The 15,774-nt window shown below is 43.7% G+C and overlaps 1 protein-coding gene across 1 annotated transcript in view; it reads right to left on the bottom strand.

Moving 5' to 3' along the window:
* The window catches only part of ruvbl1 (RuvB-like AAA ATPase 1), a 50,723-nt gene that overhangs the window by 34,343 nt on the left and 606 nt on the right, over positions 1–15,774 (bottom strand). The window contains exons 2-5 of the mRNA XM_067998389.1: positions 9,553–9,639; positions 8,918–9,050; positions 2,575–2,726; positions 90–179 (exon numbers count right to left, since the gene is read on the bottom strand). Coding sequence (XP_067854490.1) covers positions 90–179; positions 2,575–2,726; positions 8,918–9,050; positions 9,553–9,639 — 462 coding nt within the window. The remainder of the gene's footprint in view (positions 1–89; positions 180–2,574; positions 2,727–8,917; positions 9,051–9,552; positions 9,640–15,774) is intronic.

Below are 15,774 nucleotides of genomic sequence, written 5' to 3'. Positions count from 1 at the left end.
ACCCATTTAATCCTGTGTCAACAGCTAGACCCCGATTACGTTTTGAAAACTTCGTGAGCCCTTTATTTGTAAGATTAGAAGGACTTTACCTTCACAGCGCCACTGTTTGCTTCAATGTAAATCACATCTCCGACTTCAACACGCTCCTTCTGCAGGCTCTCATAGATACTAGGGTCAAGCTGAAACACACAGTATGTTACATTAGAATTACAGCAGAGATACTTCCTAAGAAAAAAAACATGCACTAAAACACAGTCATCCTTAACCTTACATGAAATTTAACCGTACCAATTTGGTAATTTTCTATCAACTCAAACACTATCATAGAGACCGTGGAAGTTTTACAAGTTGGACATTGCACGCAATACCGAAAAGCCAAAATGCTGCTGATTAAATGCATTAATTCCATCTAATAAGATGGAGGTAGTTTCACCCTGTGGCCAACGGCAAACCAAGGGCCAAAACAGAGACTTGGCTGTCTATGGTATGTTGGCGTTCATGCGAATAGTTCGTTGGCGTTCATTGCCAGGGGATTTGAGTACAGGAGCAGGGATGTCTTACTGCAGTTGTACAGGGTCTTGGTGAGACCACATCTGGAGTATTGTGTGCAGTTTTGGTCTCCTTATCTGAGGAAGGATGTCCTTGCCATGGAGGGAGTGCAACGAAGGTTTACCAGACTGATTCCTGGGATGGTAGGAATGACGTATGAGAAGAGATTGGGTCGACTAGGCCTATATTCACTAGAGTTTAGAAGAATGAGAGGTGATCTCATCGAAACATATAAAATTCTAACAGGACTAGACAGACTAGATGCGGGGAGGATGTTCCCGATGGCTGGGGAGTCCAGAACCAGGGGTCATAGTCTCAGGATACGGGGTATGCCATTTAGAACAGAGATGAGGAGAAATTTCTTCACTCAGAGGGTGGGGAACCTGTGGAATTCTCTACCACAGAAGGCAGTGGAGACCAAGTCATTAGATGTATTCAAGAAGGAGATAGCAATGTTTCTTAATGCTAAAGGGATCAAGGGATATGGGGAAAAAGCAGGAACAGGGTACTGAGTTAGACGATCTGCCATTATCATTTTGAATGGCGGAGCAGGCCTGAAGGGCCGAATGGCCTACTCTTGCTCCTATTTTCTATGTTTCTATCAGCTGACATTCCAAACCTTTAAAAAAAATTAAGCTCTACTAATTACCTAGTGGGTAAAAGCACTGCCCAATGTGATACTGAGCCATACAGAACAGGATGGTCCTAGGCTTATTCAATCCCTGTTCTGTGCTGAGTTAGCCGACCTCAGCCAGTGCTAGTTGGGGTAGCACAATTGATCTAGGGAAGGGAATTAAAACGGATCAGCCAGGGTTCATTTGTCTCATTGCTATTCAGGGATTGCTGCTGGAATTTGCGCGTTTGGACATTGCGTGTGGACAGACTAGGTTCGGCTATGATGAATTCCATGGTTAAATAGCCTGCAAACACTCAGTGTCTAGGCTTACACGTGAAGAATGGCGCCTGTGTACCCCAGCCAGAGTAAGCACCTTCTGGAGAGGAGGAGAGAAAATTGGATGGGGGCGAAAAAACACACCGCCCCATCTATTGACCAATACAAAGCAGTTTACAGTCTACACACATTTAAAACCCAAGCTTGGCATCAATTGATGATAGCTAATTGATTTTTGCACCTTCTATCTTATCAACCTTGGTGGTGTCCTGCACATGAGATCATGGCTTGTCATTTAGGTTTCTCAATCAATGGAAACACTGGCCAGGAATGCTTTAGTTGGTCGGTACCACAATGGATAGTTTCTGATAACGTAAACTGGAACTGTAAAAGGGTCAGATTTTTTTAAAATCAAGGGATTCGTAATGTTTTCATTCGGCCTATATTGCATATTGGTTCTAATAAGTAGGACAACAGGTTTATGCTAACTGAAGAAGTCAAATTCTGTTTGTGAGTACACAGGTTTCTGGAAGTTTTTCTATATATATAAGCAGCATTTGGGGATCACTCAGATTCTGCAATTTAGACTGCTTACAATTAAAAGCCATTGGTTTATAGTGACTGAGTAGGTGAAATTTGTTTTTGTTGCCTGAGATTCTAGCATTTTCTTGGATTTTTTAACCAGCGTTCTCCATCCACTTTCCTGTGAAACTACAAGTCAATGGCCTTGCCAATAAGCTTCCTGTGCTCTACTCTTAATTCATTGCCTCCAATTGCTGTCACCAGACCTGTACCCACCAGTACTACACCCTAGAGTTATATAGCTCAAAATGCTCGCCCCAGACACAACCCAAAGTCCATAACAGTAATAGCGCCCAAACCCCCAATTCAGGTCGACCAGTATGAAGATTTCAGGTGGCTGTCAAATGGCTTAGTGACATCACTCAAAATAACTGCGTTACAGCCTTTAACAGATATTTCCTACAGAGATTTCTTTTATGGATTGCATTCCAGATTAGTAACAGATTCAAAGCTGAAGTTACATGGTCTCTTTCCCGAACCTTACCCTTTGCCAAAAATGCAGACCAGCACTCGTTTTAGCATGGTGAATATGTACACAAAATTTTCCATACCTTCAGCTGCTTAGTGCCTTTTGCTGTCTTCAACCCAATGATAACATGGCTGACTGTCTTTCCATAACCACCCATGGGATTCTCCGTCTCACAAGGGGTTAGTTCTGTGACCTCACCTTCATAAACCTCCTTTGTCTCTTTTATCCTTAGGCCTGAAAAAACATTTGAAATGTTCATTGCAACCAATAAATCATGTACATGTTGCGTGGAGCAAGAAAACAAAAAAAAAAAATCACAAGATGTCTTTGCTTCACAAACATTTCACATGATAACAGTGTCTTCATTTCAAAGGTTCCTCTGTAGTGCTTGAAGAGCAGCGATTGTGTAGCACCATTACCAAGCTCATTGTCCAGTAAGGCTTTGCTAAAGAATTGCTTTTATACTGGAGTCAAGGGTGTTTCCACTGCCGGTGCAACCTCAATGTAAACCTGGACTTGCTAAGGCTGGTGTTGAGGAGGGTTCATTTTGTAACCTGGGCACCAGCCTTAGCGAATCCGATCAGTTTACATTGGGACTGTTGCCAACTGCATGAGACCTGCACTTCAGGAACTAGCACTGCAAACATTTCATGGGCACCAATATAAAAGCAGTTTATCTGTTCCTAATATACTGTTATCAAGTCAATTTCATTCCACCCAAGATAGACATAACTCCGAATAAAGACTGTCTGCACTATATGGAGAATTTTGCTGGCAAATGGATTGGCAAATTTAGCAAAAAACTGAAAAGGGTCAGTTGTTAAAGGCACTACTTAGTACAGGACTGGGCCATACAGACCAGAAGGTTTGATCCTTGGGGTTCTGTGTTGAGTTACCTGATCTTAAATGAAGTAACAGCAAGTGCACCACAACTGCCCCTGGGTTAAGAATGGGAAAAAGGAAGCCATGCAGTGTTATCCAATAGATCTCTTCCCAAAATGTCCCATGCTGCCAGAAACTCCTTCACTTGGCTGACATGGAGGGTGGGGAGACCCTATGCAGCCCTTGACCCCTGTATAAAGGATTTGATCCAAAAATTTTCAACAAAGATTTTTCCAGTCTGTGGGGGTTCGTGCTGTTTCTCTAGCCTGGACCCCTGGTGAGGCAGACTTTCACCCATCTGGAGGCTGGTACACCTCATCTCACTGGGTGTTCCTGCCTCTAGTGGTACGCCAGCTCCCCTGTGGAACAGAGAAGTGGGAGTTCCCATCGCATTATTGACATTTTGAGGGCGAGGTGCAGCCTCGGTCTCTTACAAAGCCAAGCGGGAAATTCCAATTCAGGGCGGGAACCAGTGTATCACAGACCTGGTCGTTTGCCAAGTCCACTGGCTGGACTCGCATAACCGTTATGGCAGGAGTCTGGCAAGACAGCTGAGGAAATTCAGCCTTTCACCATGAGGGCTCAGAAGAAGAAACAGAATAATGAATGGTCAGAGATCAATTATAAATGTGTACTTAGTTTGGATTCGGATTCCAATATATGCTAGATAAGCACGAGGGAGAATGGATTGGAAGGATATGTTGATAGGGTTAGATGAAGTAGGGAGAGAGGAGGCTCGTGTGGAGAATAAATCATGGACCATCATAGAAAGTTACGGCACAGAAGGAGGCCATTCGACCCATCGTGTCCATGCTGGCCGAAAAAGAGCTATCCAACTTATTCCCACTTTCCAGCACTTGGTCCATAGCCCTGTAGGTTAAGGCATTTCAAGTGTTCATCCAAGTACTTTTTAAATGAGTTGAGGGATTCTGCCTCTGCCACCCTTCCAGGCAGTGAGTTCCAGACCCCCACCACCCTCTGGGTGAAAAAATTTCTCCTCAGCTCCCGTCTAATCCTTTTACCAATTACTTTAAATCTATGCCCCCTAGTCATTGACCCCTCTGCCAAGGGAAAAAGGTCCTCCCTATCCACTCTATCTAGTCCCGTCATAATTTTATATACCTCAATTAAACCTCCCCTCAGCCTTCTTTGTTCCAAAGAAAACAACCCCAGCCTATCCAATCTTCTCATAGCTAAAATTCACCAGCTCTGGCAACATCCTTGTAAATCTTCTCTGTACCCTCTCTAGTGCAATCACATCTTTTCCAAGCATGGACCTCTTGGGTTGAATGGCCTGTTCTGTGCTGTACATTCTGCGTAATATGAGTGCACAACACAGCCAGAAGCAATAAAGCAACCCCAAACAAGAAGAAATGCTGCTTGTCCTGGGTAAGTAGGCTGTATCAGCAAAGCTACCAGTGGTAATTAAGGAAAGCAGTGATGGAGTCAGAGCACACAGAAGTATGATGTTAGCTTTCCTGATATGGTGCTCGGCTATACGGACCAGAAGGTTCCGGGTTTAAATGCTGCCCTGTGCTGTTAGTGCATCTCAGCAGGGCTAGTCTGGAAAAATGGAAACAGCAGCCTTCCCACTCTCAATCAGCATCCAGCAACTTATGCTGGAAAGTGCACGGGGATGTCAGGTGAAGGCAAGATCAAGCTTGGTTCTGATTCTATCCATGGTATCGCGTCCTGCTGGCGATCCAACTGCTAGCCTCACGACACGAACGGCAAGCCACCAGAAGGGGGGAGGGTTGTTTACCGTATAACTGTACCCCAGCATGAATCAGCATCTTCAGGGGAGATGGGGAAACAATTGGGGGCCGGGGTCGTGGGGGGGGGGAACGGAATTGGGGAAATGATGACAAGAACACTATATATTTGATTATCAAAAAGTTTATTATGAGCAGTCAACGTTATGGTAACCACACTTCATAATCTTGTTTTTTTTAGAAAGATTACTTCATTTCTGGCATCTTTGGATGAAAATGGGAGACTTTCTCAATAGCTGGATTTAGTCCGAACCAGGTGGATCGAAGGCTGAAAGCGGCACAGAGATGCTCCACTAAAACATCCCAATCTTTCACTAGGCCCGTTATTTGTTCGCAAAGTTCCTCCATCCTGACATTCAGAGAATGCGCCGGCCTATCAATGAGGCTGGCTGTATAAGCGATTTAACTCCACTGCCTTTATCTCTCAACCTGACAACAATGCTGACAACGGTTTCATCTGCGAGCTTGAATTACTGAAACCTCTGACAGGGCACGTCATCACTTCAAGGAAATATTGTGGGCTTCTCTCCTTTTATTTCTCCTCGAGTTTTTAATTTGACAGCTACATAAAGGGCAGGCAAAGCCAATGGCTTCATTTTTCTCAGAATCAATGGGTCAACACTTTGCTTTTACTTTGTTGGGGTGATTAAGAAGCAACTTCCCCGGACAACACTGTGGCAAAGAGCACCGAAGCCATGCCCTATAGTACACGGTGACAGTTATGTCCTGAAATCTCTACTGCCGAGTTCCCGATCTCAGCCTCCAGCAGTCTAATGACTCCTCTACTAGGAGTCACCCTGGTCTGCTCCTACACATCAAGGATGCTCGCTGGAAATTGGCATCGGCATATGCTGGCAGCAAGTTGATCATCGTCTAGGCTAGGAATGGTTTGTGGCACAAAGACCCCAAGAAATGTGCACAATGTCGTCAGCAATTAGGAGCCATCTTACTGCACCATTAGATGCAAGAGCACAGGGATGTACAGGACTGGAAATCACAACTGCCTTCCCTCCTACCTGCCTCAAAGCTCAAAAAAAAACTAGAAATTGCAGCACAGAAGGATATCATTTGGGCCATCGTTCCTGCACCTCAACGGTCTACTCCAATTCCATCTCTCTGCATCCTTCTACAATTTTCCTTTAAAAGTATTTCCTTTTAAATTAAAGTATTTCCTACATTGTAACAGTGACTACATTTTAAAAGTACTTCATTGGCTGTAAAGCACTTTGGGACGTCCTGAGATTGTGAAAGGCGCTATATAAATGCAAGTTCTTTCTTTTGTTTCTTTTAAATGTTGTAATCTCTGTTTCGATAGCCACTTGTGGTAGAGCATTCTAAGTTCTAATACACCTACGTACGACAAATTCTTCTAACTTGTGGCAGTACAATTTGATAAGGCTGTTAAAAAAACATACATTATCCTGGGCTTTACAAATAGAGGTAAAGAATACAAAAGTAAGGAAGCTACGGCAAACCTTTATAAATCACTGGTTAGGCCTCAGCTGGAATATTGTGTTCAATTCTGGATACCACACTTTAGAAAGGATGTCAAGGCCTTGGAGAGGATGCAGACTAGATTTACCAGAATGATACCAGGGATGAGGGACTTTGGTTATGTGGAGAGACTAGAGATGCTGGGACTGTTCTCCTTAGGAGCAGAGAGGTTAACAGATTTAATAAAGACGTTAAAAATTATATGGGGTTTTGATAGAGTAAATAAGCAGAAACTGTTTCCACTGGCAGGAGAGTCGGCAATCAGGACACAGATTTAAGATAATTTCCAAAAGAAAATAAATGGACCAACAAACAAATTAAAAGGAAGATAAAAGGAAAAATGGATGTGCAAATCTTGCAGGGAAGGCCAGGATGAATACATGAAATTGTAGAAACTTCTGGATTTTTGCGTTTAACCACTCATCTGCCCTCGCCTGAAGTTGCTGTGTGATTTGCGCATAAATAGCAGTGAGCTCCGTTAGCCTTACCGTTATTTTGACAGTAAATTCTAGCCCATTGAGTGGGGTGCCTCAGGCTCAGTACTGGAACTATTACTGTTTCTTATTGACATAAACCACCTGGATTCAGAAATTTAATGCAAAGTGGTCAAATTTACAGACATTACCAAGCTCGGAGGGGCAGTAGGGTCAGAAAAGATTGCTCAGAAATTAGAAAATGAGTTGGACAAGATATGTACTGGGCAGAACAACAGCATGTGAAATTTAATGCAGACAAATGTAAAGTGTCACACATGGGAAGAAAAATAGACAACAGACGTACTAGATGAATGTTGTTGAAATAGCTATGGATGAAGCTGAAAGAAACCTAGGAGTCTTAGTAAAGTCAATGCTACATATGTTCAACCAATGCACAGCAGCAATCAACAAAACCAATAGGAACTACATGCAGTAGAATACAAATCAGAGGAAGTAATGATCAAACTTTATAGTGCTCTCCTCAATCCCACCTTGATCAGTGCATCCAGTTCTGGTTGTCAAGAAACAAGACAGACATTCAAGAGACAGACTAGAGGCTGTCCAGAGAAGGGCCATGAAGCTAATCCCCAGTGAGAAAAGACTGGGCATTTCAGCCTGGAAAAGGGGTGCCTGAGAGGTATACATGGTATAGAAAAAGTTAACCCAGAGTATTACTTTAAATTGAACTGCGGGAGTAGAACAAAGGGAACACAGGTTCAAACTTGAGAAGGGCAATTTCAGGACAGATAGCAGAAAATACTTCTTCACACAAAGAGTGATCAATGTGGAATAAACTTCCAGTTAGAGTAGTGGAGGCAAAAACCCGGTAATCAATTAAGAAACAGTTGGACGCTACAATGCTGGGAGCTTTACGCTATCTCTGGGTGGATGAATCAAATGGCCTCATCTATAATTATCTTGTGATATCTATAAATTCTCATTCGTGTTATGACTAGTTGACTAGTGAATCTTCACTATATCTTTTCCACAGCTCTAAGATTTGGCTCTCAATTGCTTTTTCCACCACAAAATTATCCAACTCCCTCTTGAATTTGTCCACACTGTCTGCCTCCACTGTCTCCCTGCATTCATCACATTCTGTGTGAAGTAATTAAGCCTAAATTGTACACCTTCCCTCTTTTGAGCTTGTCTGTCCCTGAGTTAGGGATAAGTATTTACAGTGGACATTAGAGTGCAGGCAAAAAAAATGACTGGAAAGTAATCTACATATATCCTGACTTACAAACATACATCTCACAGAGATCTACATTAACGTTCAGCAAATAAAACACCTTATAACCGTTAAGTATATTGTACCACAGTACTAAGTTTTCAGATTTGGGCAAACTAAAATACACATGGTCACAACATCCACAACCCACTTTCTGCTTCACTATTCCATACATGAAATGGAACTAAATGTTCCAATTTCTCTCATGGGATTTCTGCATCATCTAAACTCAGAAGCAGAGTCTAAGGACAATGGAACATGGCAACAGTAGAGTGCTGAGCAAAACAGTACTATATGTCTTAAAACTGAATCAGCTACTGTTCATTGGAACTCTTCCTAAAATCACTGAACTATTCTAAATTACATAGAATGTACAGCTCAGAAACAGGTCATTCGGTCCAACAGGTCCATGCCAGTGTTTATGCTCCACACGAGCCTCCTCCCACCCTTCTTCAATTATATAACTTCCTACACAAAATCAACCAGAATTTAGTGCCACACCAAAAGCTTTCCGGTGGTTACAAGGTGCACACAAAACGTCGAAGCAATGCTTTAAAATCTGCTACTCACCAATTGCTCGTCTGAAGTTTTCCATCAGTACTTCAGTTTTCTTGATTTCAGTCGAATAGACTTCGCTTCCCACCATGGGACAAAATGGGACTTTGTTTCCCAGCTCCTGTGCAATGGCCAAAGCCAAAGCTGTCTGCAGGGCGGAAGATAAAGCAATTTCATTGAGTGCTCTTGCTCAGTATTAAAGGAGAAAGGAAGCTTGGAGGAGCACTACTTGCTCAGAGTAATCCCTTATTTTATATTTTTTAAAAATTAGAAAAACTTGACCAATGTTTAAAACAGAGCTGCCCTATGTTAAAACAGCATGGATCACAGTGATGGACTCCCCAAACGAGCAAAGCTTAGTGTGTCAATGGCGATAATTCTCATCGACTACTGGCAGAATAAACAAGCCAGAATAAACTCGCCTCAGCCAGATTAATTCTGGATTCAACATAAACTGAATTCAGACATCAAGAACAGTACATGTTTCAACTGGATTTGCCCCACAAGGATTAAATGCACGGGACCTGTTGGAAGTCAAATTGGAGAACTTCCACGTTTTTAAAACTCAAAATGCAGTCAGGCAGAAGGAAGGAGTCCAAACCCCACAGCGTTTCTAACATAGCTACCACCCAGCCAACTGGCTACTGTACCTTGCCAGTTCCTGGAGGTCCAGCCAACAAAATAGCCCTGCCAGCCATTTTCTTACTTCTAATCAGCTCCACTATGATTCCACAAGCCTAGAGAAAGAGAAAAAAAGACAAAATCAATACTTTTATATGGGACTTTACCTTGCCCCTCATCTCCCAAAAAATAAAGAAACTATAATGCAGTTAGTATGAGTGATGCTGTCTAAACAATGTCATTTTCCCCCAAATTCATGATCCATAGATCATACATTCCCCAATTTATTCTAAACCCTATACTGTTATAGATTTTTGTACGGGGTTAAATACAGTAGCTAACTATAGAAATGCAAGACATGCTTTGTTATGATTTGCACTGGCATGGGGTATTAACTGTAAATTAAATTTTATACGATTCATTTGACCATTTAAGAACAAAGTATAGGTGAAACAGAGAACTATTAATAAATAGCTTAGAATAACCAAAGTTATTCCCAGAAAGAGATATAAAATGGGAAATCATAGTACTTAAAAATGGATCTGATTCCTGGAGACTTGGGGCCAGACAAAGCTATGTAAACAAATAATGGCTACAATACAGCAAAGCCTTTCTGATCTCCCCCCAATGGCTTAGTAATGGGTAAATGCATTGTGCAACATGGTCCTGAACCAAACATAGAATTTACAACACAGAAACAGGCCATTTGGTCCAACTGGTCTGTGTCGATGAAACTACAAACTGAAAAGGTCTGATATTCCATCTCCAAGTGAGCTGAGTGGCGTGTGAGCTTATCTCAGTAAAAGGAAGCAGCAAAGGGCATTAAAATTGTTCCCTCCTTTGCCCAGGGGTGCTGAGGCCAATCAGCCATGGTTTCTGCTCCTGACTGCCAACAATAAAGCACACATATTTGCATGTCAGACGAGGACAGAATTGTGATCATTACGACAGTCAAAGAGGACTATGGGTGGGATTTTAACAGGGAAAAACGGGCGTGTTGGGGGTGGGGGGCATTGAAAATTGCAACAATTTCAGACCAATCCACTCTCAGGTTTTAGTGACCAACCCGCCTCCTTTCAAAGAGGCTGCGAGCCTCCATTTTGAAAGGTTTTGCGATTTCAACCCCTGGGGGCCAGAATTCTCAGGCCTTCTCTTTCACGCCACGTGAGAGGAAGCGAGAAGGCCCGAAACTGCAGAAAGGTGCCTTTCTGGCACAGCTTGTGGGCCCGGAGGAGCAGGAGTGCTTAACCCAGGCCCACCAAGCCTATCTGAAGCCTACCCCCGCGATAACCGCCGATCCTGACCCCCCCCCCCCTCAATGACTGATCCTTAATTGCTCCCCCCTCTCCTGTCATGACTGATTCCCCGGAGACTGACCTCCCCAAACAGATGACTGACCCCCTCCCCCCTGTACCCACCAATGCCCCTGTGCCCACCCATACAATCTAACACTTACCTTTTCACGTCCTTTTCCTTGCTCTGCTCCCATCCGACTGAGACCAGCCTGTCAATCAGGCCGGCCTGTGAGACGGGAAACCGATAAAAAAGACATCCTTACGTCAAACGTCAAAATCGTAAGGACGTCCAGGAAACCCATACTTCCAGGTTTCTCGTCCGCGATTCAACCCCCCCTCCCCCGCCCGCCCTGCACCCTTCCCGGCTCCGAATCAAAATCCTGGCCCATGTGTTCATCCCCCACCATGCAAGGGCACTGTGCAACACCCAAAAACTTTTCTTATTCAGAAACCTAGATGAAGGGCCACTGAGTAGAACATGAACAAGACTGCAAAGAATAGAAAATACAAGATAGATCAAGAAGTAGTGATTAGTTGATGCCAAAATTAAGTTTTAAAAGCTTGTAGGAAGAAGGGAGGACTGAGGGCAGTGAGGAGTTCCATAGTTTGAGTTGCTTGGAAACACCAACATGGAAAGCCTAAAAGGAGAAGAAAGGACACATAGGACAACAAATTTGGAATTTATAGGGGAAAATAGAATAGTTCAGAGGACTGATGACCACACAAGTACCTGTAAGATGAAGGAATACAAGAAAGATAGTGATTTACTGAGACAGGTTGGGGACCAGTGAAGTGCTAGAAATGCACCTCACTGACACTCACCCAGGTGATCACTCTTTTACCTTGCTCCAAACCCGGATTTTAAAAATGTACTCAAATCTTTTGAGAGATTCAAAATTTAAAGAATTAAGCACTGTTGATGGGGAAAAGTAGTATCTGGCATGAAAGAGAAAACTGAGTGCTTTAATGGCAGTTTTAAGGTTTGGAGATGTGGAAGTCATATTTGAGAAAGGAGGAGATAGCGAATGCTGACATGTCAACAGATGAAGAGGGAACAAAATGAGAGCGAAAAAATAAGTGCTGGTAGTTAGTTAGGGAGACTCGACAGTGACGTGAAGAAACCATGCCTGGAAAATTGAAAAGGAACAATAATTTGATTGCTTTATCAAAGTGAATGATTGTAGTGATTCAGCAATTAAGGAAAAATAAGAGAAGCAGAGGTTATGAGCATTGCTGGCATGCTATCTGAAGGAAATTGATAAGCATAGAGTGGAATCATCAAGAGAGCGGATTGGGCTGAAGGAAGTTGGAGTAGAAGAGAGGACTGAGCCTTGTGAACCTGAGTTAATGGAAGAAGAGTCAACTTTTGACATCCTCAGGTCATCCCAAAGAGCTTCACAGCCTTTTGAAGCACAGTCACTGTTTACATAGAATTTTACAGCACAGGAAAAGACCATTCGGCCCAACAGGTCGATGCCAGTGTTTATGCTCCACACGAGCCTCCTCCTGCCTTATTTTATCACACCCTATCAACATATCCATCTATTCCTTTCTCCCTCAAGTACTTATCCAGCTTCTCCTTAAATGCATCTATGCTAATCACCTCAACCATTCAATGTGATAGCGAGTTCCACATTCTCACCACTCTCTGGGTAAAGAAGTTTCTCCTTTAAGTATAAAAAAGTTTACAGTTCTAAAAACTTGTACCCTACTCTTCTGGCTAAATATCCCTGTACTCTTTAATTTGGAGAGCAAGACATTTGTACTTCCACGATTTAAAGTGTGATCCAAAAACATCAAGTGTATTGCTGGAGTCACCAGGCAAGAGCGTCCGCACCGTTGTTATGCAGTCGAAATGCAGCCAACTTCCACTCAGCAAGGTCCTCCAAACAGTAATGCATTATAGAATCATAGAAGTTTACAACATGGAAACAGGCTCTTCGGCCCAACATGTCCATGTCGCCCAGTTTATACCACTAAGCTAGTCCCAATTGCCTGCACTTGGCCCATATCCCTCTATACCCATCTTACCCATGTAACTGTCCAAATGCTTTTTAAAAGACAAAATTGTACCCGCCTCTACTACTGCCTCTGGCAGCTCGTTCCAGACACTCACCACCCTTTGAGTGAAAAAATTGCCCCTCTGGACCCTTTTGTATCTCTCCCCTCTCACCTTAAATCTATGCCCCCTCGTTATAGACTCCCCTACCTTTGGGAAAAGATTTTGACTATCGACCTTATCTATGCCCCTCATTATTTTATAGACTTCTATAAGATCACCCCTTAACCTCCTACTCTCCAGGGAAAAAAGTCCCAATCTGTCTAACCTCTCCCTGTAAGTCAAACCATCAAGTCCCGGTAGCATCCTAGTAAATCTTTTCTGCACTCTTTCTAGTTTAATAATATCCTTTCCATAATAGGGTGACCAGAACTGTACACAGTATTCCAAGTGTGGCCTTACTAATGTCTTGTACAACTTCAACAAGACATCCCAACTCCTGTATTCAATGTTCTGACCAATGAAACCAAGCATGCTGAATGCCTTCTTCACCACCCTATCCACCTGTGACTCCACTTTCAAGGAGCTATGAACCTGTACTCCTAGATCTCTTTGTTCTATAACTCTCCCCAACGCCCTACCATTAACGGAGTAGGTCCTGGCCCGATTCGATCTACCAAAATGCCTCACCCCACTGGCCCAATTTATCAAGATCCTGTTGCAATCCTAGATAACCTTCTTCACTGTCCACAATGCCACCAATCTTGGTGTCATCTGCAAACTTACTAACCATGCCTCCTAAATTCTCATCCAAATCATTAATATAAATAACAAATAACAGCGGACCCAGCACCGATCCCTGAGGCACACCGCTGGTCACAGGCTTCCAGTTTGAAAAACAACCCTCTACAACCACCCTCTGTCTTCTGTCGTCAAGCCAATTTTGTATCCAATTGGCTACCTCACCTTGGATCCTGTGAGATTTAACCTTATGCAACAACCTACCATGCGGTACCTTGTCAAAGGCTTTGCTAAAGTCCATGTAGACCCCTTCAAAAAACTCAATCAAATTCGTGAGACATGATTTTCCCCTCACAAAACCATGCTGACTGTTCCTAATCAGTCCCTGCCTCTCCAAATGCCTGTAGATCCTGTCTCTCAGAATACCCTCTAACAACTTACCCACTACAGATGTCAGGCTCACCGGTCTGTAGTTCCCAGGCTTTTCCCTGCCGCCCTTCTTAAACAAAGGCACAACATTTGCTACCCTCCAATCTTCAGGCACCTCACCCGTAGCTGTCGATGATTCAAATATCTCTGCTAGGGGACCCGCAATTTCCTCCCTAACCTCCCATAACGTCCTGGGATACATTTCATCAGGTCCCGGAGATTTATCTACCTTGATGCGCGTTAACACTTCCAGCACCTCCCTCTCTGTAATATGTACACTCCTCAAGACATCACTATTTATTTCCCCAAGTTCCCTAACATCCATGCCTTTCTCAACCGTAAATACCGATGTGAAATATTCATTTAGGATCTCACCCATCTCTTGTGGTTCCGCACATAGATGACCTTGTTGATCCTTAAGAGGCCCTCCTCTCTCCCTCGTTACTCTTTTGCCCTTTATGTATTTGTAGAAGCTCTTTGGATTCTCCTTTGCCTTATCTGCCAAAGCAATCTCATGTCCCCTTTTTGCCCTCCTGATTGATATGTTATCCGTTTTTGGTGGCATTTTGGCCAGGACACCAGGGGAAATCCCTGCTTCTCTTCAAATAGTACCATGGGATCTTTTACATCCATCTCGATTTATCATCTCATCTGAAAGACGGCACCTCCAACACTCCCTCGGTACTGTATAGAAAGACTTGCATTCATATAGCGCCTTTCACAAACTCGGGACGTCCCAAAGTGCTTTACAGCCAATTAAGTACTTTTGACGGGTAGTCATTGTAATGTAGGAAACACAGCAATATGATAATGACCAGATAATCTGTTTTTTTTATATAAAAAGTGTTGGTTCAGGGTTCAATATTGGCCAGGACATCGTGGAGAACTCCCCTGCTCTTCTTCAAAACAGAGCCATGGGATCTTTTACGTCCACCAGAGAGGGCAGACGGGGGCCTCGGTTTAACGTCTCAGCGAAAGGACAGCACCTCCAACAGTGCAGCACTTCCTCAGTACCCCACTGAAGTGTCAGCCCAGATTTTGTGCTCAAGTCTCTAGAGTGGGACTTCAACCTACAACCTCTGACTCAGAGGTGAGACACTGGTGGCAGCAACAGTATAGGTGTCAGCTGTGGCTCAGTGGGTAGCACCATGAGGAGAAACTTCTTCACTCAGAGGGTGGTAGGTCTGTGGAATTTGCTGCCCCAGGAAGCTGTGGAAGCTACATCATTAGATAAATTTAAAACAGAAATAGACAGTTTCCTAGAAGTAAAGGGAATTAGGGGTTATGGGGAGCGGGCAGGAAATTGGACATGAAGCTGAGTTCGGATCGGTCAATGCCCTGTGGGTGGCGGAGAGGGCCCAGGGGCTATGTGGCCGGGTCCTGCTCCGACTTCTTGTGTTCTTTAGATTTGTGGTTGGGATCAGATCAGCCATGATCTTATTGAATGGCGGAGCAGGCTCGAGGGGCCGATTGGCCTACTCCTGCTCCAATTTCTTATGTTCTTATGTTCACCCGCCTCTCTGAGGCAGAAGGCTGTGGGTTCAAGTCCCACTCCAGAGACTTGAGCACATAATCTAGGCTGACACTCCCGGTGCAGTACTGAGGGAGTGCTGCACTGTCGGAGGTGCCTAATTCTGGATGAGACGTCTACCCTCGCAGGTAAAAGATCCCGTGGCACTATTTCGAAGAAGAGCAGGTGAGTTCTTCCCCCCCCCCCCCCCCCCCCCGGTGTCCTGCCCAATATTTATCCCTCAATCAACATCACTAAAACAGATTGCTGTTTGTGG

Source organism: Heptranchias perlo, chromosome 17 (genome assembly GCF_035084215.1).
Source record: "Heptranchias perlo isolate sHepPer1 chromosome 17, sHepPer1.hap1, whole genome shotgun sequence".
NCBI lineage: Eukaryota > Metazoa > Chordata > Chondrichthyes > Hexanchiformes > Hexanchidae > Heptranchias > Heptranchias perlo.
Note: the sequence above shows the minus strand (reverse complement) of the source record. Positions and strands in the feature narration are given on the sequence as shown.